This window comes from Felis catus, chromosome C1 (assembly GCF_018350175.1).
Source record: "Felis catus isolate Fca126 chromosome C1, F.catus_Fca126_mat1.0, whole genome shotgun sequence".
NCBI classification, from domain to species: Eukaryota; Metazoa; Chordata; class Mammalia; order Carnivora; family Felidae; genus Felis; species Felis catus.
The window spans coordinates 198,091,806-198,119,282 of record NC_058375.1 but is presented as its reverse complement, the minus strand read 5'-3'; the positions used below and the strand labels follow the sequence as shown (position 1 = coordinate 198,119,282).

At 33.9% G+C, this 27,477-nt stretch overlaps 1 protein-coding gene across 5 annotated transcripts in view; it reads right to left on the bottom strand.

Annotated features, from left to right (window-relative positions):
- SPAG16 (sperm associated antigen 16) overlaps positions 1-27,477 on the bottom strand; it is a 997,079-nt gene that overhangs the window by 832,693 nt on the left and 136,909 nt on the right. For all 5 annotated transcript variants that reach the window (XM_019838629.3, XM_045034448.1, XM_019838628.3 and 2 more), the window contains one exon: positions 5,721-5,848. In XM_019838629.3, the coding sequence (XP_019694188.1) occupies positions 5,721-5,848 (128 nt within the window). The remainder of the gene's footprint in view (positions 1-5,720; positions 5,849-27,477) is intronic.

Below are 27,477 nucleotides of genomic sequence, written 5' to 3'. Positions count from 1 at the left end.
ACCCTAAAGTCACACCCTTTTTGGTCCCCAAGTGCCTAACTTCATTTTCCCTCTTCTCTCTAAGCTCACCTACTTTATTTATCCTGGATTCCTTGCTGAAACATTTTGGAGATGTTCTCTTCTTAAGGGTTTTGCATTTGCTGTTCCTCCAGCTCTATCTAATTCTCGTCCTTAATTCTCCGTGTGTCTCACTTCCTCAGCTACTTCAAGTTTTTGTTATAGATCACCTTCTCAGAACAGTCCTGGATTTTCTCTTTAAACCTGAAGCCACCCTGCACTCCATTTTCCTATGCCCTGCTTTATGTTTTTCTCTAGCACTTATGGCCAACAAATATATTGTAGTATAGATGTGTTCATTATTGGTTTATTACCTGTTCCTTACAACAAATTTAAGGCCCTGGGAACAGATTTCTGTGTATTTAGTTAACTGCCCAGAATAGTGACTGACAAATGCTCAATAATTTTTTCTTAAGTGAATGAGTAAATATTAAAGTACCATCAATCTTTTAAAATTTGATTTCATTCATCTTACATAGCCTAACTCATTTATTTTCATAGAAATATAGTGCATTTGTCAGGGCAATGAAAGCAGTACCACAGAAAAAGCTTGAGGAAGGTCAGGAACTCACCAAGCAACAGATGACTCAAGAACACATGCTCCTTCTAGCATGTGGCTCACCACTTTCAAAGTCTTTTGATTTCAACTAGGAAAATGAGGATGGACAGAGTAGACAATACCAATGGAAGCCTAAGGGGTTGGACCTGAAAGTGGTATACACTGGCTTTGGCCAGAATTAGTAACACAGAGCTTCCATATAACCTTCCATATTCCATATAATCTCCCAACGGGCCCAAGGAAGAGAAGACTGGGTTGGTGAGCATCTAGCCAGGCTCTCCCACACATAAACTAGGAAAACACTAACATTCTTTTTTTTTTTTACTTTTATAAAATACTTTAAAATTTATGCTACATACCTATAGAGAACCATGACAGAAATTAAGTAGAATGATGGGATTGTACATGACCAGAGGAATAGGAGTGAAATATTAGCTCATTTTTCAACAGCTGCTTCTCTGAGTAGGTGATATTTGAGCTGAGATATTAGAGATGAGAAAGCCAGACATGCAAAAATTAGAGATGCAACAACACAAGCAGAAAGAAGAGCTGGTATAAAAGCCCTGGGAAAGTATAAACTGTGGTATGTTTGCAAATAGTAGTGAGAAGACTGAAGTAGCTGAGGGTATTGGGGAGGGGATGTGAGGGAGCGCATGGCCCAAGAGGCAGGTAGGAGACAACTTGTAGAGCCTGATATGCCACAGTAGCAAGTTTACACTGTAAAACAAGGAGAAGACGTTATTGTATTTAAAGAAGGGAATTTTGTGATCTGATTTACATTTTTAAAAGATCTGTCTGGTTACTGTGAAGTGAGTGAATTATTATAAGGTAAGGTAGGGTGAATTAGTAGGCTTTTGCAATAGCACAGACTTGGAAAAATGTAAATGTATTCTGGAGGAAGCACCTATCAGACTCACTGGTAGAGCTAATGGTGGGAACCGAAGGGTGAGAGAATGAGCAACCCCAATGACTCCTAGGCCTTTAGCTTGAGTAAATTCACATACGTTCACATTTTGCTTTTACAAAAATAAGGAAGGTCAGAAGGCCATGTTTTCTGGCAGGAAAAAAAGAGATGTCTTTCTGGGTGTGACAATTTGGAAAAATCTATTAGATACCCAAGCTCAGGAGAGAAGTCAATGGTAGAGATATCAGCATGGGAATTATCAACACATGGAGAGTATTTATAGCCTGAGGATGGGAGAGGCCACCTGGAGAAGTGTATTAGTGAGAAGAAGAAGCTGTGCGCTGAGCCAGGGAGGAGTTGGGGAGGTGGAGTCTATCAACCGGAACTCTGGCAGAAGAGAACAGCCTCCTGAAGACGCTGAGCAGGACAGCTTGGGACTCAGCAGGAAAACCAGGGCCATAGAAATAATGAGAGTCAGGAGAGTAAAAGCAGGCGTGGCAGGTTGTAGTGACCGAATCTGAGAGGTAAAGAAGATGAGAACAGGTAAGTGGCACTGGCAGTGGGCACCAAAGGAGCAAATGACTGACAAAAGTAGTTTCAGAGGAGAGGAAAGAAAGGAAACTGAAGGGGAGAATACAGAAAGAACAAGTAGAGGCTGTTAGTTCCATCAGCACTTCTGCCAACCATTTTGATGAAAATGAGCCAGAGCAGCTTCTGAGGAAAGAGCATAGGTGCAGTAGGGGGTTGTCAGGTCAAGGGAAAAAAAAGTGTTTTTAACTAATGGGAGTTACTTAAGGATATTTTCTAGGTTGATAGGAATTATCCTGTGAGAGTAGAAAAAAAGACATCTACCTAAATCACAACTTAAAAACTCTTAACTAATCTGATTTAAAATCCTGGTTCCTCAACCTATGAAATTGCACTCTATAAAAATGCAAATTAGTAAGACATTAAGAATCTTTAAATTATCTGGAATTAATATGCATATATTTTATTTTGACCTTGTTAGAAAAACATAGTAAAAATAAATTTTAATAAATCTTGTTTTTCCAGGGAAAGAACATATAATTAACAAATTCTGCACTTAAGCACAATCTATTTTAATATTTAAGTTTAAAGCAATTATCAGGGGGAAAATGATATTGATCAAACTCATAGGTTATATAGTTGTATGTTACTGGCAAACTTGTATGCCTTATTGGGAATACAGACACTATTTCCTCAGCATTTTTCTTTAAAATAATGCATGGCTTCTTCACTGTCTAGAGGTTTGCTTTTGGGTTAACCAGACCCGATACAAATTCTTTCTCTGTAATTCTCAAGATCTTGAGCTATGTATGTGTGTGAGAGAGAGAGAAATAGGGAAGATAATAAATTCCCTATAGAAACATAAAGGTCAAACATAGCGTGTATAAAGCAAAGCAGCTGAATCCTGGCATTTATAGATGCTTATTGTTATTACTGATATTCTTTTATTATTTATTATTATTATTATTATTATTTTGATAAAGTTAAGGAACCTATACACCACAGAGGGAGAGCTTAATTTCCATTGATGGTAACTGACAAACAAAAATAAATAAACAGAAATTTATAAAACAAAAGCCTTTTCCTTATTCCTTAAAGAAATATATATATGAGTCAATAAACATTATATTAAAGAATCATAAAGTACGAAACCTTTGGGTGTGTATGTGGGGTCAGGGAGAGAGTGATTTGGTTTTAAAATTAAGAATAGAGAATATTAAATTATTTGAGCAACACAGAAAACTTACAATTTAATTTTATACTATGGTTAGTTAAGGGTTGGTGGTATAGAATGAGAATACAGAGAAAGAGGTAGAGTAAAATAAGTGGGGAGAGAAATAAGCGCGTGACAATGAAGAAATGGTGGTATGAAGAAGTAGCAACCAAGACAAATTGGAAATGAGTAAGACAGGCAACAAAAGGCTCAGGTAAATGAGTTGTCCCAAAGTCACAGCTTAATCTTCCTTTGAGGCATGTTACTCTAGAAAATTAGTGATTATTCTATTAGTGATTGATTGTTTTTTGTTTTGTTTTTGTTTTTTGTTTTTGTTTTTGTTTTAACTGCCTAAGTTATAATGTTAGAATCTTCTTTCCTAATGAGCTAACTAGTGAAGATGGTGACAGAGAAATTATTCCCTGGATTGCAGTAGTAGTTACCAGGGCAGCTGTTTTTCCAAAGGCTGGAAATAAATCAAGCTGAAATCCAGATTTTGTCTTTTATAAAAGTTAAATATTTACCTCATTATCTTCTCTTCATTTTCATTTAATCGAAACTTTTCCCTTAACCTCCACTTAATGGTTGGATTGACCAGCATTTCTCATTTTCTCTGTAAACTATGCTAGTTGTGTTCACTGTGCCTCAACTACTCAGAGCTCTCAGACCACACCCAAGCAGACCAGCACAGGATACTCTCACCAGCTAACAGCCATGATTACAAAGAGTTCAAAGGAGTATTTTACTAACCCTCCTTATAAGTCAGTTGTGTTTGCTATTGTAAATGTAATTAAAAGACTAATCAAGGTGATGAAATATGAATGTGATAAATATGCTGTCAATGAAAATTAAATTAATACTATGGAAAGGTAAGAGGATCATCTTCTGAGTGTCTGAAGTTCTTGTTTCAGATTAAGGAAACAACAAAATTGAAACTGTAAGTGATACATTATTGGTATAGCTTATGGAAGAGTGTAAAATTCCAATCAACAGTCAATCAAAGAAAAAGTCATGGCCTTCTTGTTTTCACTCTTATGTGGATCCTGAGAAACTTAACAGAAACCCATGGGGGAGGGGAAGGAAAAAAAAAGAGAGAGGTTAGAGTGGGAGAGAGCCAAAGCATAAGAGACTCAAAAAATGAGAACAAACTGAGGGCTGATGGAGGGTGGGAGGGAGGGGAGGGTAGGTGATGGGTATTGAAGAGGGCATCTTTTGGGATGAGCACTGGGTGTGGTATGGAAACCAATTTGACAATAAATTTCATATATTAAAAAAAAAAAAGAAAAAGTCATGGCCTTACATCAAAAGACTGGCATGTGAATGCAAATGCACTATTTTAAGACAAAATACAATACATACTTCAGGTTGAATGTATCATTTTTATGGCTCCCTTTACCAACAGATCTTTTCAGTTCAGTAACTTACTGGTTTTTGTCAGGGTAGATAAGATCATATCTGCTGTGCCCTTAAGTAAGATATCAAAGATAATAAATATTCTTGCTACATGGAAGTAATCAAACAAGTAGGGTTTAGAAAATAAATAACATATCCAGTCAGTGGGAGCAAAGTTTGCAAATGAAAAAAAAAGAAAGTACTCACCACAGGTAAATGCATGTAAGTTATCGGAGTTGGTTAACATCTTATTTTGAGACATTTTTCCTCATTAAATATAACAGGAACAATTATATAATGTTTGCCATACATTTTTTACAAGCCTAAATTTCCTGAAGATTGATGACATAAATTTGGCAATATATGAACAAATGTAACAAAAGAATATTACTTACCTAAACCATAATCCAAGTGATATATCCATGATCACATCCTAAAAGCTTACCACTTACTAAACTTTTAATAACCACAGAACTATATCATAGAACGTATATATATGCAGATTGCCCATGTTAATATTTATCTTGAAAACTGAATACCAGTGTAAAATTTTAAGATATAAAATAGGTATGAATATAAATATGCAGATTCAGAAAAGAATGCATTTAATAAATACCAAGTAATAAGTTTTGTCTTTCAACTGATAGGATTGTGGTTCACAAAACTAGTCCTCAAAACAAAATAAATGATTTGTTAATGAGGAAAAAACATACATTGATAATAAGTAAATAATCAAATGAAATCCTTAGTTGCTGAGATCCCATATTTAGAAGAAATCCTACAAACATCTCTAGAAATTAGTTGTGCTTTCTTTTAACCCTGAACTACAACCTTTACAATAAACATACACAATAGTGCACTTAGTCTGTACTGCCACCAAGTGCCTAAAGCAATTAGTTTTAAGTTTCTTGCAGCAGCTATAAGCAGATTTTTTTGCTGTTATGAGTAGCAATTTGGAAACGGGCTAAGAGCAAATCACTTCAACCATGAATGGCTATAAGAGCAACACAATTTAGACATGACAACAAAATCTCAAAGGCATTAATAAAAAACATCAAGAATCCTACCAGCTCACTGGAAGTTCATGAAGTCTAAAAATGTTATTCAGCTTGTAGTCAACTTTTGCTGGACAAATATTTTCTTTATATAAATACAGGTTTGGATTTGGTTGCATATCTGTGGGAAATTCTGAATCCTAGATAAAAAAGAAAAAGCAAGAGCTATGTGCAAAATAGGCATATCACTGTACACACTGATACAGTCTTATTTAATATTCTATCTTATTTAATATTAAATTATAACATAAATATTACCAGTATATTCCCTCAGGACTTACCATAAGTCCTTAATTTCCTATTTTAGTTTGAGAAAACATGCAAAAAAGATAAAATGTTAAATAAGGCACATAGCTATTTATATAAGTTTAAACGGCATGCTACATGGTAAAATTATTTTAAAACACACCACTATTAAATTACAGTGAAGCACAATATAGCACTTTCTTATATTATTGGTCAACTGTCCTTTTTCAGAAAGTTTCCATCCCCAGCAGTAACGTCAGCAAAATCTGTGATTATTCTTATACTCCTTTTGTCCTCTATAAATGGTAAACCAAAAACATTTTTAATTGGGAAACAAAGTAATCACGTATGTTATTTGATTAATCATGGTATTCTTCTTTAAACTTGACACAGGGCTAATTTAAAGGCACTTACTAAAAGTAAAAGATTTCTGTCTTAATCACTTTAAATCTCACATACATTAGAATCCACATCTGCCAAGCAAATTGTAACTGGAGATCAAAGATGATTTTTAGTCCATGAGAAAGTAAGCTCCCCTCAGCAGAAGGAGGATATACTATGAACAGGCACTTTTTATTTTAATTTGTTTAGTGTTTTTTATTTTTGAGAGAGAGGGAGACACAGAATCCCAAAGCAGGCTCTAGACTCTGAGCTGTCAGTATACAGCCCAACACGGGGCTTGAAGTCATGAACCGTGAGATCATGACTTGAGCCAAACTCGGACGCTTAACCGACTAAGTCACTCAGGCACCCCAGCACAGGCACTTAATTAACATGGATGCATTAATTGCTCAATTCCACAGGAAAAAAGGAAGTAATCAATCCACTTACACTTAATGCTTTAAAATTACCTTTAGAGAGGGAGGTATATCATTTGTGTACTCATTCATTTATTCCAAAAATATCTGTCAGTGCTACTTTAGGCATAAAGCAGGCATACTTAGGCATAAGGAATCCACTAAGGAACAAAGATAAAAAGTCTTGCCCTTGTGGAGGTTACATTGGAGTTGGAAAATGATAAAAACCAATTTTCATAAAGAAGAATTTTTCTGATAAACAAAATAATATACATTCACATAGAAATATCATGCATTCAGGGGCTGGGTGGCTCAGTCAGTTATGTGTCCAACTCTTGATTTCATCTTAGGTCATAATCTCATGGTTCTTGAGATCAAGCCCTGTGTTGGGCACTGTGCTAATAGTGCGGAGTCTGCTTGGGATTGTTTTTCTGCTACTACTCTCCGGCTCACGCATGTGCACTCTCTCTCAAAATAAATGAATAAACTAAAAAAAAGAAAAGAAAAGAAAAGAAATATCATGCATTCCATATACTACCAAGAAAAAAGGAAAGGATATCTTATTCTCACCATACAAATATAATTGCTATTAGCACTTTGATGTAATAATTTGCCTCTAATTTTTTACAAAATTGAGACCATGCTCTATTATCCACCCTCCATTTTTCATTTAACATTATACCACTGCATTTTCTAGTCTATTCTGAAAGTACCATATTGTTTTTAACATTTAGCTATTTTTATTTTCTTTACATTATCAGTGCCATGAACAGCTTTCTGTCTATAAATCTGCATTTCACTGATTATATCCTTAAAGTGTAAATAAATAATTCAAATAAAATAGGGGCGCCTGGGTGGCTCAGTCGGTTGAGCGACCGACTTCAGCTCAGGTCATGATCTCACGGTTTGTGAGTTCGAGCCCTGCGTCAGGCTCTGTGCTGACAGCTCAGAGCCTGGAGCCTGCTTCTGATTCTGTGTCTCCCTCTCTCTCTGACCCTCCCCCACTCGTGCTCTGTCTCTCTCTGCCTCAGAAATAAACATTAAAAAATTTTAAAAAATTTATAAAATAAAATAAAATAAATACCTAACAAAAAACATGATACCTCTTCATAGACTGCTTTTCAGAAACGTTATATGAATGTATATGCTGTCTGTCATATAATACTGTGTGCAATTCACCGCAAATTTGTTAATGCTATATACACATATATACACATACTTCCTCACGTTTAAAATAATACATTCGGTAAGATACTTCTTTGACTAATATTTATCATTGAGCATCTATTACATGACAGGCACTAGTTTTAGCTCTTATGTCATTGGACAAAATAGACAAAACCCCCTTCCTTGTGGAGATTACACTCTAGTGTGAGGACACCAAATAATAAACATGTAAACTATATTATATCTATATGCTAAAAAGTCTAAGGGAAAATTGTTGTTAATTCATATTTAAAAAAACTATTTTATTGACATTTCTTAATTGATTAGGTTTAAGTTTTGGGTTTCTTATTTCTTGCTTCTTTTTTTTCTGAACTGTATGTTTATGCCTTTTGCCCATTTTTCTATTGTTATGATAATTCATTTTAATAATGTTGCTTGGGTTTGAAATGGAGGCAGGATAAATTATCATGCTAGAAAATATGGCAAAGTGAATCAGAATCCAGTCTTATATAATTCTTTGACTCCATGGAAAATCTAGAACCATAAACTTATTATCTGCAGCAATTTTTACAAGCAATCATTATTTTTAAACCAATCATTATATAAAACTAATACAATGAGACATTTAATAAAACCTAATCAACTAGACTTAATAAAAACCAAATCAGCTACATCCTATTTGGTGTAGCCGAAAAGAATACAGGAAAATATAATAATACCTGAACAAGTATTTAAAAGAAAATTTATAAGAGTAGCAAAGGCCTAGAGACAGCAATCCTATCTAAACATAAATGCACTTGCAGAGGCAAAATGTAAGAACCCTTCTATTGCCCAGCATGTAAACCGAAATATTCCAGGAAACAAAAGCAAATAAATGGGAAGGCAGGACCAGTGAAGCAAATGCAGGATTCATAAATAAGGACTATGCATAGAGAACAGAGGGAATAAAATAAATTTTAAAACTGTTCTTTCAAATGACATAACCATTATTATTTCTTTGTATTGACAAAGTACAACTGCAGGGCACAGCTAAGCTCTCAATAATATACTTTGATAGGTCAGCAGTTCTTTTACTCTGCCCACCCTTTGAAATCATCAGGCAGGTTTTTAAAAATACAAATTCTACTGGATCCCACCCCAGACCAATTAAGTAATAATTTCCAAAGGTAAGGCTCTGACATTGGTATTTATTTTAAATTTCCCCATGTGCAATAAAAGTCAGGATTGAAAACCCTGGCTTTCCCTAGTGATTCAGTTCCACTACATACTAGCATGAGAATTTAGTCAAGCTATTTAACAAACTTTTTAGGATGCATTTTTCCATCGGTAAACTACAATCAAAATTACACCCGATTAATAGGCTGCTGTGAGTAGTAAGTGAGATAATCTCTGTAAAGCAGTAATCACATGCTTGGTACCTAATAAATCCTTAATAATAATTAGCTATTTCTGTGGATATTTATATTATTGCTGCAATTAGTGGCACATTTTAATTTCAACTGCTTAGTAATTTCATTATGAATTATGTCATACTCTATTTATAATAAAATATTTTATATTACTCAAATTTCAGGTTTAATATTCTCCTGGGATATAGATTGAAGCAGATAGTAATATGATCTCACCTGTCAGAATCCTAGTCCTATATCTAGTTAACTGTTGGTTACCTCTATTTGTCCCAGCTTCAATAATAAAAGGAATTCTTGCTTCACTGGCCAGCCAGTCGGAATCAAATACAGTCTTGCTGCTTATATTCAAAGGATGAAAAACCTGATGGGTAACTGTGGGGAAATGGGTTCTACATACATAAATGGATTAGAAAAAAAATCTTAGGGCAGAAAGTCGCCACCACGGGCGAAAGTGCCCAAGGTTAGCTAGCGAGATACTGTAACGGGATCACTAGTAAATTGTTAGATAACCTGAAGGAAATTACTTTCCATCTGATGCCAATCCACTCCACTTGCCCCCAGACCCTTTGCTTCTTATACACACAGGTTAATGATTAGTGTCTGATTGTTTTCTCCACGTTCACATGTGTAAGATCTTATTTTCTTCACGTTCACTATGTGGATAATATCTTTTGTTTTCTTCTTGTTCATCACGTGGGTAATATCTTGTGAGCTCAATAAATATAGAGACAAAACCGCTGTTTGGGGCTTTTGTCTCCTCCTGGACATTAGCCTCTCTTGTATTCAATTCTGCATCTGCTCTCTTGCTTGAAAAGAAGAAACTCCAGACTCAGAGTCTTCAACAGGTAACTCTTCCTCTGTTTTGGTGATGTATCAATTAGGCATCCCCTGTATCTATCCTTATTAGGAAGCCAAACTATCTATTTGGCCTCATATCAGAGTGTCTTAGGTACTTAGGCTTTTTCCAGGTCCTGTATCTATGCCATTCAACTCATGTCTGCTTCTCTATCTTGTTCTTTGCTTTCCGTTGACCTGACATTCAAGGGAATTACTCAGACCAATTTTGAACCTGAAGTTCAAGATTATTCACTCAAGCATTCACTCAACATTTGAATGTTTATTCTGTATGGTACTATGTTACTTACCTTACTTAACAGTAAGGTACCTTACTTAACAGGTACTATGTTAATTACCATACCAAAAAACAAGTGGAAGACACTCCTTCCATTGAAGGACTCACAGTCTCATGAAGGAACAGTATAAATGAAAAACTACATCATTGAGAAAACCTAGAGTAGAAACACGCAGAAGATATTAAGGTTAAAAAATAAGGAGTAAATCTATTGGAATGAAGTAGATATACAATTGGGCAAATTGGAAATATCTACTGAAATAAAAACTGACTTGTTTTTTCTAGTGGTTCCACTGCTAGGCATTGGCCTTATGGATATTTTCACAAAGGTTTCCCAAATTACATATGTAAGTTTTCTATTTTTTTAATTTAATTTTGTGGTTTCTGTTTTGTTTTCTAATCTGTAGTATTTCTTACAATATTGGGTATTTAAAACAATCTGTGTATTCGTATACTGATTTATTTTAATATATTAGTTTTAATCACAGTACAATTCTTGTATACTACATAAAATAGAATGAGGTATTTGCAGAACTTATACAACCCTAGTGTACCAGTATGGCCTTGTTGATTGTTATAATATTAAAAAAATATTCATACTACTTGGAAAATAGCTGATATCCTGAGCATGTCTTCCATGTTCCTCTCTACCACTGACCCTAGCCCCTACTTTGGGTACTAACCCTTGTTCCCAATTTATTCACCATCATGCCCTAATTAAAGTAATTTCTAGCACACCTGGGCCTCCAGAAACTTTCTCCCATCCCACATCCAGCATCTATTCTGATTGGTCAATGCCCTTGTTATAATGGTTGTTAACTATTTTGTATATCACTTAGAATTTTTACATATTTATAGAGAATAAGCTCTGTGATATATTATTTTTTAAGCTCTGTGATATATTATTAACTTAAAAAAGAAATTTACATAATAGCATATAAATAAAATCATTCCATTTTTATAAAGTAAAAAAGATCTACATTGGTAAGCACTGATGTATATATAACACATTTTTAGAGAGAGAAACTTAACAGCGGTCAACAAACGGATATCAAAACAAAGAGAAGAGAATTATTTACCTTTAATTTTATATCTTTATTTACTGTTTGAATATTTTACCATGAACATGTATTGTTTTTTTCTTAAATTTTAAAATATAGAAATCTATATAAGGAAATCAGTCCTACGTATATGAAATGTTCTTTAATTTGTACCTAGTATTTTCAAACCAGCACTTAACTGGATATGATTTAGTTAAAAACCCAGATTTAAATGACTATTTAAATAAATCAAGTTTGGTAGGTGTAGCAGAGGCTATTGAAAGCTTTTCTGCATTTCTCTGCCTCCCTTGCAGTTAAACAGAGTTAAAGTGATTGGATTTTGAAACAGGATATAAGTAGAAATGATGTAAGCCACTTCCAGTCCTAGCCTTGAAACATCCTGACGCAGTGCACCATTTTTCTTTTCCTGTCACAATGACTTTGGAGAATTATGTAGATGACAGATGGTGTAGATGACAGATAGCTGCCCACATCCCAGAGTCACTGAATGGAGGAGAGTCACACACAGTCACACCATCCACAAGTTACAAATGAACCTTTCTTGAGACAGGACTATAGTTTTTCATCTCTCTCTTGCAGCAGCTAATGTTGTTTACACTGACCAATACAGTTGGGGAATGATTATGATTAATTATTGGCCATTTACATTAATTTTTAAAAATTTAAAGGTAAAGGATGAATGTTTTAAGATAGATACTGGATTAAATAAATGCCTCATCAAAACAGATTTTAATGTATTTTTTGTCTTCTTGTCTTAAATCCCCATGTGGAGAGGAATTTACCAAAAATGGAGAAGTTTTGTTCAGGCTTCTGTGCCCTCATTATTTCATTTATCATTCAAGTAGTCTATGCCTGCTGACAAACTTCACACATCACCATCTAGTAAATGACTGACAACTGACATTATCAGCATGACTTCATTGAGCTAATTGACATTCACAGTCTAAGTATGAAAATGGAAGTGGGTCAGGGCAAACCTTCCTTATTTAGGTATTTATTCAGTTTCTTGATGTTTATATGTGTTTGTATTATTGTGGCCTTAGATTATAGGGAGAAGGATTATAGTTATAAAGTGCTGTTTTCATAGGTACTTAAGCATTTGTGATCTAAGTTCCTAATTATTCTTTAAAGTTTCTACTCTAAATGACTATATTAAGCAAAATAGTTTTAACTATGTTAAAGCTATCACTAAGTTCTGTTTTACTTTGATTCATATCAAATTAGACTAAAAGGCCTAGCAAAAATAAAATGTACAACCAATAACTATCAGTTGGAAACTCCTCTACTTGATCATATTTTTAGAGTATATTTCTAGACTAAACTGCTTATTTGTGCCACCAACCAATAGAACAAAGATTTATTTGATTTAAAAGCACAAGAAATGACAATTAGATTTATACTATTGATGAGTATATGTAGGATTTTTCATGAAATGAATTATTTTAAGAAACACCTTTAGGATACAAAAATTGAGAAGCTTAGAAAAAATTAACAGCAAATACAAAAATTGACAAGCTAATTTGTCAAAAAAAAGTCAAACAAGTGTACATTTTTTACTATGTTGAATAATAATGAATATTATTTGAGAATTAACTTCTATTAGCCAATTTTAGTGGTTCTCAAAGAGTGTTCCTCTGACCAGAACACCAGCATTAGCTGGGAACTAATTTAAAATGCTAATTCTCAAGTCAGAGCCCAAATTTACTTCATCAGGAACTCTGGGAATGAAGCTCAGCAATCTAGGTCTCAGTCTCCGGGTGATTCTGATATTTGCTCAAGTTTGAGAACCACTGAGGTATCTGATTAACAACCCATTTTTCAAATTTTAGCAAACTTAGCTAAGAGATTTATAAAGCATATCTGTAAGAATAAATTTAATAGGCACAATCTATAGGCCACATAATCAGAACCAGAGAAAATGAACAAATTGTATTTAATATTTTAAAGTCTCTAATGTCAAAATGAATTTACATTTATCAATAAAACAATTGTAATGCACAGAAATGTATGATTCATTATACCCTTTTATTATTTGTCTCCCTGAAATTTCATCAAAAGAACATAATCAAACACTAGCCAGTTAAGAAGCATCTAAAAAGTTCTTAATATTTTTTTAAAGAAAAAAGACTTCTATTTTCCACTTATCATATATAATAATTTTTGTTTATATAACTATTCTCATTTTATTTTATTTTTTTAAGTATGGTCCATGCCTAGCATGGAGCTCAATGCAGGGCTTGAAATCAAGACCCTGAGATCAAGATCTGAACTGAGATCAAGTCAGATGCTTAACCGACTGGGCCACCCAGGAGTCCCTTAACTATTCTCATTTTAAATAGTCCACTTATCATTAAACTTAGGAAAGGAACACATAAGAAGAGCAATGAAGCTTTTATTGTTAAGATTAACATTAAAAATAATAATAGCTACCATTTATTTAAAAACCTGTAACTATCTTAAATCCTCCCAACAGTTCTGCATATTGACTATCATCTCTCTTTTACAGATGGATAAATAGTGGAGCTCAGGTAGAATAATGATGAACTTGTCCAAGTTCTGGGACCAGGAATCAGATTCCCCTGGTTTCAGAGCCTGAGTTATTTCTTCTTTGCCCACATCTCCAGTAACTTTATCAGTATTCTTATACCTCCTGCTGGAAACTGTTAACTAAGATCCATTGATAAAATACTTAAAACCTGACTTTTCCTCCAGATTAAAAGAATCATTTGGCTTGACTAAGAGTAAAAACAAACAAGAGTTCCTGGAATTGCTAAAGGGAATACCACATCCATCTGCAATTTTTAGAAACTTGGAAATTTTTCTTGACTCAGGCTTGGGGGTGAGGAGGAGGTGGAAGCAGGACGAACAGTAAAACGTACGTCACTTTCATTACAACATTGCCATACAAGGTAATTTATGTTCGCCATTTTACAGATGGGTAAAATTGGGCTAAAAAAAAAAATGATCTCTTTCCCAACGGCATGGATAAGGAACCTCAAATTAAAATCCAAGTGAGTTTGACTCCAAAATTCTTTTAATTATAGCATATTTTCCCAGTTTTTTTAATTAAAAAATAAAACTTCTAACTTTTTATTAATGGACTTCTTGAACAGAACAATATAAAGATCATGAAATATTTTCTTAGTGGCTTGGTAATCATTATGAACACTACCATTGAGTAATACAACTTTGCCTAGTTTTTAGTTTTCTGTCTCCTTCTAATCATAATAATTACAGTAATTTCTGCCCTTTTCTTAATCCCCTTCTCCTGCTGTTTCTAATCTGCTATAGGCCACAAAATACCACAATTAAATCTACTAAAAATATTATCTTAACAATGCCGGTAAGGCTCCGCATTAGGACCTTCTACACAGGAGCATGGTAGTTTTCAATGCAAGTCACTGTCTCTGGTGAAATCCCCATGTCATTTGATTCCTTTGAGGTGTAAGTCTACATTTGGATGACCAAGTCTCCAGAAGACTCAGTATGAATTATTCAGTAGAAGTTGTTGTGAAAATTGGTTTAACTATTTGAGAAGAAAATGTAGAACACTGAATCTCATCCTGCTCCCACATTAATTCCAGATGGATTTGAGTTCAATGTTAAAAAAATTTAAAAAATCATAAAATACACAGAAAGGACATATAAGTAAATATTTATATGATCTGGGAATACAGAAGCCCTTCTAAGCATAACATTAAAGAAAAAAAATGTGAAGTAGGAGGCAGTTATATTTGATTAAGTAGTTTTTTAAACTTCTAAAAGAAAAAAAACTGTAAGAAAAATGTTAGTGTTTAAATACCAAATATAATTACATATAAACAGATTTTAAAATCAATCATTAAAACTAAACTCTTTCAAAGAAAAATGTACAGAAATCAAGGTTACACAAGTCACCCAAAAAGTAATCAGTAAACATGTAAAAAGATTCAGTCTCACTAATCATTAAATAAATACAGATTAAAATAACAAATGAGATGTTATTCATTTGCAAATCGGTAAACAATATTTTAAAAATAAGATTAGTGCATTGATGCAGTTACTCTCACACACTGCAAATAGTAATGTAAATTGATATAACCTTTCTAGAGAGAAATTTGGCATGGGTATCAAACATATTTTAAAAATGACCAAATACCTTCTATCAGTAAGTCTATTTCTAAAAATATATTCTAAGAAAATATTCAAACCAATGTGCTAGGATAAGTACATGAAAATATCTATGAGCTATTACTTACTACACTGAAGCACTTAAAACACCTAACTCCTAATAAAAAGGGATTGGTTAAGTGAACTACAGAATACTATGAATCCAGGTAATAAGACACTATGTAGCTATTAATAATTGTATTCACAAAAAGAAAAAAAAACACTTGTATTCTACAAGTATAAAAAATATTTATAAGATATCCACGTAATTTACAGGGCATATGCATGATATATCTATACATATAAATTTGCAACCAGAAGAAAGTGTCATAATATTAATAGTAACTAAGTCTTTATGCTTTTTATTTTATTTTGTATTCATCTCTGCATTTTCAAACACAGCTGGGTTCTTATCCTTTTATTTCTCTTGAAGCCATCCTCATGACTTCCATAGTCCCCAGGAGCCTAAAAAGATGCTAATCAAAATCCAAGCAGGATTCAAGGAGGTCATGGGGTCATTCATACAGTATCTAGTTATGACTTATATGTAGCTATTAAAATACAGCTGTTTATTTTCCCAATGGTTTTAAAAACCAGTCAATTACTATTGTAAGAAAATTCTTATAACATTTTTTTAAATTCTGTTTGACACAAAAATGTAAGCAGTTAATTGAAAGATGACAAATGTCAATGAACTGAACATTTTCCAGTAAAGAACATAATCTATTTAGGTTTGTAAAGTAAGGCAATTCTCCACAAACTGTTTTATCTGAAAAAGGATGAAGAATTTCTAAACCTTTATTATTTCCCCCACTTAGCCTCATGTAAACTCAAATTGATAGACACGGAAATTTCGATGACTTTTAGATTATATTCCTTTCACTATAATTTTCATTTAAAATAAACAGTTGTGTAATCTCTATGAAGCAGAGACCAAGAATAAGCCTTATAAAGGTTAAATTTTCCTAAAGACATATCTGACCAGCTAGAAATTGCTAAATTGGGTGACTTGTCTAGTTCCATTCACTGACTAATATATTGTCTAGTTGGCAGACTTCCAAAGTGAGGAATAAGCATGCATTTTTGTAATTGAAATTGCAACATTTAGCTTAGCTATCTTATCCTGACTTTAATGTTGTTAAATTAATCATTATAATTTAATAAAAAAATATTGTCATCCAATTTTTCATTTTGATAAAGCCTGTTATGCAATAATGCAAATACCTAAAAGCATCAATTATATATTACATGCAAAATATACCTAGACAATAAATTATAACTTTTGGTTTACACTATTATAATCACATAAAAGTGCTGCAAACTCAAAAATATTCAAAGGGAGGATGAATGAAATGAAGAGACAGGAAGCAGAAAGCACATGAAGGTTTAGAAAAGTGCACCATAATGATGACAGAAGTGACCATTTCTGACAATGCCAGACACTGAAGCAGTGCAAGGCAATGTTTTATGCAAATGTAAATTAAGTGGAGCCACTTCTGAAAATGGTGCCTCTGTTTTCAACAGATGAGTAAAGCAGCAATTCCTACTTTAATCTATTGGAGTGACGGCATTACTCTGAGTTTTCAGATAAGTTTTGTAGATAGAAACTATGGATAATTATTAAATTTTTTTTAACATTTATTTTTGAGACAGAGCATGAACAGGGGAGGGGCAGAGAGAGAAAGAGACACAGAATCTGAAACAGGCTCCAGGCTCTGAGCTGTCAGCACAGAGCCCGACATGGGGCTCGAACTCACGGACCGCGAGATCATGACCTGAGCCGAAGTCAGACGCTTAACCGACCAAGCCACCCAGGCGTCCCGAAAGTATGGATAATTATTGGCATCTCACTGGCTTTATCTGCTTCCCTTCCTCAAAGGCAACGCAAAATTTTGTTGCAGCAAGTTTAAGTTATTTGACGAACAGCTAAGGAGGCATGCCTACTACTTCTGCCCCAACTGATTAGCATCAGTTTGTTTTTCATGTCCAGATATAAATGCAGACCTGTGCTTAAAGCGTTATTATCTCAGCTACCTTAAGTTTTCACTGTCTGTGGATATCTACAAGTATAATCTGCTTGTGGTTTGGTGACTTACAGTGTTACAAGACTCCCAGTAAAGTAACTAACTTTCACTCTGAGTTTACTCAAGGTTCTTACAATTAATATCAACTCCTACAATATTTATTTTCTTTCTGTTAATATATGCTTCAATGATCCTTCTAATTTTTGAATTTTAAATAATATTGCAGTTGTCACTATGTCAAAGAGGATCAGACATTTGAAAGCCAGGCATCAGGAGGAAAATTCAAATAAATTAATTAGATGGTCATAGAAAAATTTAAATTTTATACATTTAATACACAAATTCCTCACTTCAATATAGAAATATGCCCCCCCTTTTTAGTAAACATATACTTTTCTTGCTCTTCATGGATCCTATGTTCCCCCTTTTAGTAAAGACATGAATATAAGACATAATTAACTTTTCTCTTAGTATAAGAAAAACAAAAGCAGAAATATGAAGATGAATTCCACCACATTTCCATCTCAGTACTAGGAAAACAATTGGGCCAGTGATGACTGCAAAGTCTGAGGAAAGCATACATATCTTACTTAAAGCACCAGTTGCCACTAAGTTCCAACCAATGGAAGGAATGCATATGAATGTAATCCCAACATTAAAAGATATTAGTGTTTTTTTTTCAAAAACACTCAGATATTTGGGTTTTTAATTTAGTCATTCAACAAATATGTATTGATAATGCTAATCTACCAGGCACTATTCTAGCTGCCTTAAATACACTAACAAACAAACAGAAAACAAACATTCCAGCCCATATGTAGCTTATAGTATACTGGGGAGACATAAAAATCAATAAATATAAACAATAAGTAAATCACATAAAATGTTAGGATATAAAAACTGCTCTAAAAAGAAAGCAAAAGGACAGAGGAAAAGGGACATTGGAAGAATACTGGGCAAGAGGAGAGTTTCTTGTGGTGGATATTTGTGCAATTTCACATCAAGTGGTCTGAATAAGCCTTGCTGACATCTTAGGAAAGACTTGAAGGCAGTGATGGAGTTGACAGTGAAGCTATCCAGCAGGAGAGCATTCCAGGAAGAGAGAAAAGCCAGTTCAAGGTCCCAAAGGAGGGAGTGAGTGAACATGGCATCTTCTAACAAAAATGGAGGCCAGTGTGGTTGGAAAGAAGGATAACAATACATTTTTAGGTGAATTAGAATGAATTATAAATGTTGGTAACAAATATATATAAATCTATTTAATCCTGAATAATGTCAACACTGGGAGGGCCAAACCAAATACATATATGGACTACAATTTTCTATCCCTATCCCTGATTTATAAGTTACTAAACTTGTGAAAAAATTTTACTTGTATTTAAAGTTATTGGTTTAAGTGGTTTCCTAAGAGTATTCAAAAGATAAACGGATAAAAATAATCAAATGAATTCTTTCTAATATAAGCTTTTTTCCCCACGTACAGAGTAGAAATCAAGCAAAACTTATAGAATGGTTTCTATTTATTCATTCAGAAAAAAGATGTATTAATGCACAAGTGGTATACTAGATGCATGGGAATACAGGGATATGGCATACATTCCTGATCTGAAGGAGCTTAAAGCTACCTGAAGAAAAACTATTGCTAGTAACTGTGATCCTTGGAAGTAGAGAATAGGAAATAAGTACTTTTACAAATACTAGCTACCATCATTTTCATGTTCACAGGCCCCAACAAGTCATGCTGTTACAATTTTCCATTAGTGAAAACAGCACTCATTATTATGGCATTATAGAGTTTACAAAGTAATTTCACATGTATTGTTGCACTGACATAGCTAGTGATTTATTTTGCCATATGGCTGGACTTTAAACAACAAAACAGCTCAAATGGTTTGCTTATTAGAGTCAGAGTGTCTTCATAGACACTAATTACAACAAAATAAAAAATGTACTCATTTGGTTTTCTTTAATTTTTGTAAGACTCCTGATACATAACCCCACCTAACAAGTTTGTCCCCAACATGCAATCCAGGTTTTATTTTGTATTCAATTTCTAAGAAATGCCTAGAATAGGATGTCAGTCAATTCCTAGGAATTATGCTGAGTCTCTTTTATGGCTATAGGTGTAAAATTAAAAATGGCTGAATATAATCTGTCATGCTGAAATTAATTCCAAATACTAGCTGCATAGTTGTATGTAATTGTTTGAATCAACATTCTGCCTTTGACTGTAGGGATCCCATCTTCCATCCCCAAAGTCTATCAGTTCTTTAGACTTGGTCTTGGGTAGCATGGAATAAGCTAACAAGTCAATCTATTAAAATATGCATAACAGAACGCCTTTGTCTATTCATTTGTTATGGCTCTCACTATCAACACTTTAAGTTATGATCAGAATCTAAAGTTTTTAATATTTTTTCAACATTTACCAAAGTTAAATTTATGACAGATGATCTAATGTCCACCATCAATTTATCTGGCCTCTCTAGACATTGTCACTGAATTTAGTTTAGTCATCAAAAAGCAATATATGTAACAGATACCATGTTTTCACTCATATGTGAATTTTGAAAAACTTAACAAAAGACCATAGGGAAAGGGAAGGGGTAAAAGTAGTTTCAAATAGACAGGGAGGCAAACCATAAGAGACTCTTAAATAACGGAGAACAAACTGAGGGTTGATGGGGGTAAGAGGGGGTAATGGGTGATGGGCATTGAGGACAGTACTTGTTGGGATGAGCACTGAGTGTTGCATGTAAACAATGAATCATGGGAATCTACTCCTGAAGTCAAAAGCACACTGTGTACACTGTATGTCAACCAACTTGACAATAAATTTTGTATTTTTTTTAAAATTTTTTTTCAACGTTTATTTATTTTTGGGACAGAGAGAGATGGAGCATGAACGGGGGAGGGGCAGAGAGAGAAGGAGACACAGAATCTGAAACAGGCTCCAGGCTCTGAGCCATCAGCCCAGAGCCTGACTCGGGGCTCGAACTCACCGACCGCGACATCATGACCTGGCTGAAGTCGGACGCTTAACCAACTGCGCCACCCAGGCGCCCCTAAATTTTGTATTTTTTTAAAAAGGCAATATGTGTAGACCTGCCCTTTAAACACTGAATTTCTCCAGTGTCCATACTGCCCTCTTTTTTTCTCATTCCACATCTAATCCTGTAGCATTTTTGTCCGTGTGTGAGGTTTACCATAATGTATTTACTGGCTTCATCTAACTCTACTTAGATGTTCTACAGATGCCTCCCTGTGTAGCACTAAACATTTTTTTCTTCTTTCACTTAAATCAGTTTTACTTTTGAATTCATGATCACAATTAATAGCAATACTTTTCACTTGCAAGCCTGAAATTTGGGATAATTCTAAAATTTCTTGAGCCACATTTTAAAAATTCATTCCTTCTTCCATATATACTTGCTCCTTTCTTAGTATGGGTTCCCATCATTGTCCATAAGAGATTGCTGCAGGCTCCAACATGTCTCTCAGCTTTAAAAAACCCTCACACAAAAATGACATTTTTTAAGGCATATATAATCATACATCTCCTGTATGTATTTCTCCAAATGTCTCCCTACCAACCACAGGGTAAAAGTTTCAACTCCTCAGATACAAGGCCATCCATGGGCATCCATAGGGATAACCCCAGCCTGCCTCTCTAATTTCATTTTCCACTACTTCCCTAAATATATAGCTACCTCACATTACATCTTTCTTTGTGCTGCCCATTTTATTAATGTAGAAATGTACTTATTAGAGAATATTGCAACTGTGTCATTGCATAGTCCTTCCATTCAACTATGAGCCATTAGTAGACAAATATGTCTCTCTAGCATAGAATCTTATACACTCTATAAATGCCTATTTACTGAACAAATGGCCTTCTCAAAAGTCAATGTATTGTTCATATCTCATTCATGGAACAGAGCCAATGTATTTTTCCAAGGTAGAAATGATATAAAAAGAACTTTACAATTTATATTGTTGTCCATGGACTTACCTAGGGATTTTATTTCCCTAATTCAGTGACTAGATGCTAAATCCTATATAAGACTAGGTACAGACATTATTCATTTTTGTTCCTGGCATGATAATGAGTGTTAAAGATTTAGTGACTCTAAAAAACGAATCTACTGATTTACAGTGACCAACAGTAACAGTATGTTAATATGATTTTTAAACCATTATACATTTACATTTTAGTAATACCTTTCAGAGATTCTGATGTAACTTCTATCTTTTGAATTCTAGCTATACTAACGTAGGCCAAATACACTATGCATTCATAATAAAGCCGAATAATAAAGTAGCAATAATTCAAGATAATCTGCATTTTAATGATTTCAAACATTTGTCTTCTGGTCAAAATTAGCTTAATCGCTTTGCCAAAGGTTGTTTCATTCCTGTTTGAGTGTCCCTGCAACATTAGCAGGCACATACAAGGGTGTGAAGCACACTTATCTATAGCCAGATGATTTTCAGCAGAGTGAGATAACTAAGAAGGAAAAGAATTCCTGATATGGATCTATCCTGACATGATAATTAGGCTTGTTCTTGGGATATAGACCAATCAATTTAAAGCTCAAGGGAATTACAGTCTTGGAGATAGAAAATGGCATTTGAATAAGATGGTAGCAAACAACATACATTATTCTAAAATAGAATTTGTACTCTTGGAAAATCAAAACCTAGCACTGCAGGTATTTTTAGAGACCGAGTATAGGAATGAGAAACCCAAATGCAGGGGAAAACAAACAAACGAGGGGTACAAGTAGGTAAGAATGGAAAGTCTGGAAAGATAAATGACAGAAGACCATAAAGAAACAGGAAGACCAAGTAATTTAATTTTAAAAATACTGGAGGCACTGCAATTCCTGGGCAAAAATATGATCTAAGATTATAACAATAATTTAAAAAAAAACTCTATTTTAAATTATTTAATATGTAGTACATTCTGTATATAAATATAAAAATTTAAGCTTATAAATGTTTCTTCTCAGAGCAGAAAAGAATTTCAGTAATGACGAAAGAGGTTATATGGAACAACCTTCCAGTTGAAAACAACTAGAAAATATGGTAAAAAATTTTTTTTATAAAATGTATTTGAAAGCATCTGGGAATTTAACCATGTAGTGAAGAATAATGGGATCAAGATCTAAGAAAAGAGGGACACACATGGAGGTCAGACTGGCATTTAGAGTTTGTTTCCTCATGAAGCTTTGTCTGCTTGTCAGATAATGTTGATAGAGGAGGCTAAGAAATGGAGACCAAAAAAACAAAAACAAAAACAAAAACCTGTAGCTGAGAACCCAAAATATGGGGTCTGGTAAACACTCCATGTTTGGATTGAGACTGAGGAATGAGAGGAAATTAGAAATAGACTTGACATTCCAAAGACTAAAGCTAAATTTAGAATCATTTCAATCTAATTGGAATAGGTAATAATGTAACTGATAGTGTTTCCAGCACAGCTGCTGCCTGCAAGATGTCAGCATAAATCCTCTTTGGAAAAAGATAATATCACTCTTGTGTCTCTAATAAGACTTGTATTTTTTAAGTAAATATTTTCTGATGCTCAAAAAACAAAACAAACAAAAAGACAAACAAAAACAGGCATATAAAACTCAAGACAATGTGACCAAAACCCCAAAGAAATACTGGACATTAGGAACTAACCCACGGGGAATACAGATGCTAGAGAAATCAGTCACAGGTGTTAATTTGTTAGTTGGCAAATTGTTCCAAAGGAAACAACCGGCTGACACAGGAGGACGTTAAATATACAGGAAAAAAAAGAAAGAAAGAAAAGAGAATAGAAGGAAAAAATATCTACAAAATGTAAACCGGCATCCCAGATGGGAATAGAGAGAAAATGGTGAGGAAGCAATATTTGAAGAAATAATGGCTGAGAATTTTCCAAACTGATAAACAACATCAAAAAGCATGACAAACTACAGGCAGTATAAATAAAAAGAAAATCCTATGTATTACATCATAATACAACTTCTGAAAATCAAAGATAAAGAGAAAAATATTTAAAGAAGCCAGAGGGAAATACAGATATATTTTGAGATATAGTAAGAATTACAACCAGCTTCTCAACAGAACAAGCTTCTAGCCAGAAGATGATGGAACAGTGTCTGAAAAGTGCTAAAAGAAAATATTTGCTATTCACTGGATAAATACCTACTGGTGCAATTGTTGGATCATAGGTTAGTTCTATTTTTAACTTTTTGAGGAAACTCCATACTGTTTTGCAGAGTAGCTACTAGGTATTTACCCAAAGAATATAAAAATACTAATTCAAAGGGATACATGTGCTTTGATGTTCACTGCAGCATTATCAATAGCCGAAGTATGGAACGAGCCCAAATGCCCATCGACTGATGAATGGATAAAGATGTGGTACAGGGGCACCTGGATGGCTCAGTTGGTTAAGTGTCCAACTCTTGGTTTTGTCTCAGGTCATGATCCTGGACTTGTGGGATCAAGCCCCACATTGGCCTCAGTGCTGACCATGGAGCCTGCTTAAGATTCTCTTTCTCTCTCTCTCTCTTTCTCTCTCTCTCCTCTCCATGCCTTTCTCCCCTGCTTATGCTCTCACTCGCTCTCTAAAAAAATAAAATTAAAAAAAATTAAATATGTGGTATGTGTATATATATGTGTATATATATATATATGTTTATATATATACATATATATACATATATATATATATATGTTTGTATGTATACACACACACACAATGGAATATTACTCAACCATAAAAATGAATGAAATCTTGACATTTGCAATGATGTGGATGGAGCTAGAGTATATTCTGCTAAATGACGTCTGTCAGTCAGAGAAAGACAAATACCATATGATTTCATTCATATTTAGAATTTAAGAAACAAAACAAATGAACATGGGGGGGTGAGGAAGAGAGGAAAACCAAGAAACAGACTCTTAACTATAGAGAACAAACTGATGGTTATTGGGGGGTGGGGGTGGTGGGTGAGTTACAGAGGTGCTAAGGATTAAGGAGGGCACTTGAGTACCAAGTGTTGTATGAAAGTGATTAATCATTCAATTCTACACCTGAAACTAATATTGCACTGTATGTTAACAAGGTAGAATTGAAATAAGAACTTGGGAATAAAAAAGAAGATATTTGCTATCCAGTAAAATTATCTTTCAAAACTGGAGATAAAATAGTCACTTTCAGACAAAATTAAATAAGAGGATTTTTCATGAGTTGGTCTACATAAGGAAATTTTTAAAAAACCTTAGGAGGAAAATGATCTCAGATGGAAACTCAAGGATATATGAAATAATGATGAAATGACATAGGCACATATTTAACCATATCTAAAAGATAATAAGCTCTATTAACAAAAACAAAGTTTCATAGAGTTTAAAATATATACAAATTAAAATATGTGACAACAGTAGAATAGTACAAATGTAAGAGGAATAAATAAACTTCTAGATCATGGGGAAAAGTAAAAAGTATTAATTTGTATTAGAATCTGATGAACAAAGGATTCAGGTAGTAATCTCTAACATATCCACTAAATTATCAAGCTAGTAGACAGAAATAAAATGGAATAATAATAATTATAAAAAGTTCCATAAAGACAAAAGAAAGGAATTTAAACAATGAGGCACAAATAAAAAGAAAATAATCAGATAGTGAAATGTATCCCCATATATCATCTAATTCATTGAATGTCAGCAGAGTAAATGCTCTATTCAAAATAGTCTGTCAGACCAAAAGTAAAATCAAAATTCAGGTGTAGTATATGCTGTTTAATATACAAAACTAAAGTATATGGAAACAAAAATGGTGGAAAAGAAAGAAAAATATGTATACCATGCAAACACCAAAAAGAAATCAGTCCTGGACAAAATAAGCAGACTTTAATACAAAGGACAGGCAAAAAGAGACACCCATTGTATTAATAAACTCAATTCATTGGTTAGATACAACAATTCTAAGATTCCTGCATGTGGTCTCAAAATATAAACCTCAAATATTTAAAGACCTATGATACCGATGACAGCATCTCAGAATATCTCCTGCAAAAACAATAAAGAGCACAAAGAATAAGAAACCACAAAAATCAAATGTTCAGCATAACCTTCTCAAAATTAAAAATAACTTCAATAGGAGAAAAAAAAAAACAAATTCCAGCAAGCAAGCTCTCAAGCTTCTCCCCTGCTGAAAGCCTTCATACAAAGCAAGAGCAAACTGAGAAAAACCGCAAGAAAAGAGGCATGTTAATAAGGCAGAATCACCTTCAGATAGAGTCCATCCTTCAAGATAAAATAGTAAAATTGTTTCCTGGTAGGGTATTGGGATTTGGGGGAGGGAATTATGAAGGCAGGCAACATTAACTGGTGGTTTTCAAAAGGCTTAGTTTCTGGGAACAGAAGGCCAAAAAAGAGAAAGATGTGGCCTTTGGCAGATGAACAGTGAAAAGATAAAAATGTGAATAAAAAAATTTAGGATCTACAACACAAAGAGAACCAAAATATTGGACACATGACCCCACCCACGGTCTGAGAAAAAAAAAACCCACTAAAGAAACCAGTTCTGATGTACAGTTCTATAGAAAAGGGCATTAATAGAATTAGAAAATAGAAATATCAGAAATAACCCCAAATCAACAGCAATGAACAGAGGGAAAAAATAATCCATATAGGATTATTACCCAAAAAAAAGCAGGAAATAAGAGATTGGTAACATCTGAATCGATGAACCCTCCCCCCAAAAAATAAAAACAAACCCTGAAGCAAAAGAAAATTGCATGACACAACTCAGAACTGAACTAAATACCTTTAAAGAAGCATTTAAGGGAAAAGCATCTTTTTTATAGTTTTTTTCTCTTTTTCAAATTTTTATTTAAATTCTAGTTATAGTTATCATACACTGCAATATGAGTTTCAGAAGCAGAATTCAGTGATTCATCACTTACATACAAAACCAAGTGCTATTCATAACAAGTGCCTTCCTTAATACCCATCACCCATCTAGCTCACCCCACCCACCTCCCTCTGCTAACCTCTTGTGGTTTGTTTCCTTTCTTATCTTCCCCCCTCTTTCCCATGTGTTCATCTGTTTTGTTTCTTAAATTCCACATATAACTGAAGTTATATGGTATTTGTCTTTTTCTGACTTATTTCACCTACTTTAATACACTCTAACTCAATCCATGTCCTTGCAAATGGCAACATTTCATTCTTTTTAATGCCTGAGTAATAGTCCGTTGTGTATACATATACCACGTCTTCTTTATCCAGTGACAAAGGATGTTTTGGCTCTCTCCATAGTTTGGCTATTGTTGACAATGCTGCTATAAATATCAAGGTACATATATCCCTTCAAATTTGTATATCTGTTATCCTTTGGGTAAATACCTAGTACTGCAATTGCTGGATTGTAGGGTTGTTATATTTTTAACTTTCTGAGGAACCTCCATACTGTTTTCCAGAGTGGCTACACCAGTTTGCATTCCCACCAGCAGTGCAAGAGGGTTCCCCTTTCTCTGCATCCTTGACAAAACCTGTTGGTTCATGTGTTGTTGATTTTAGCCATTCTGACAGGTGTGATGTGGCATCTCATCATGGTTTTGATTTGTATTTCCTGAATGATGAGTGATGTTGAGGATCTTTCCGTGTGTCTGTTGGCCATCTGGATGTCTTCTTTGGAAAAATCTCTATGTCTTCGGCCCATTTCATAACTGGATTATTTATTTTTTGGGTGTTTAGTTTGATTAGTCCTTTATAG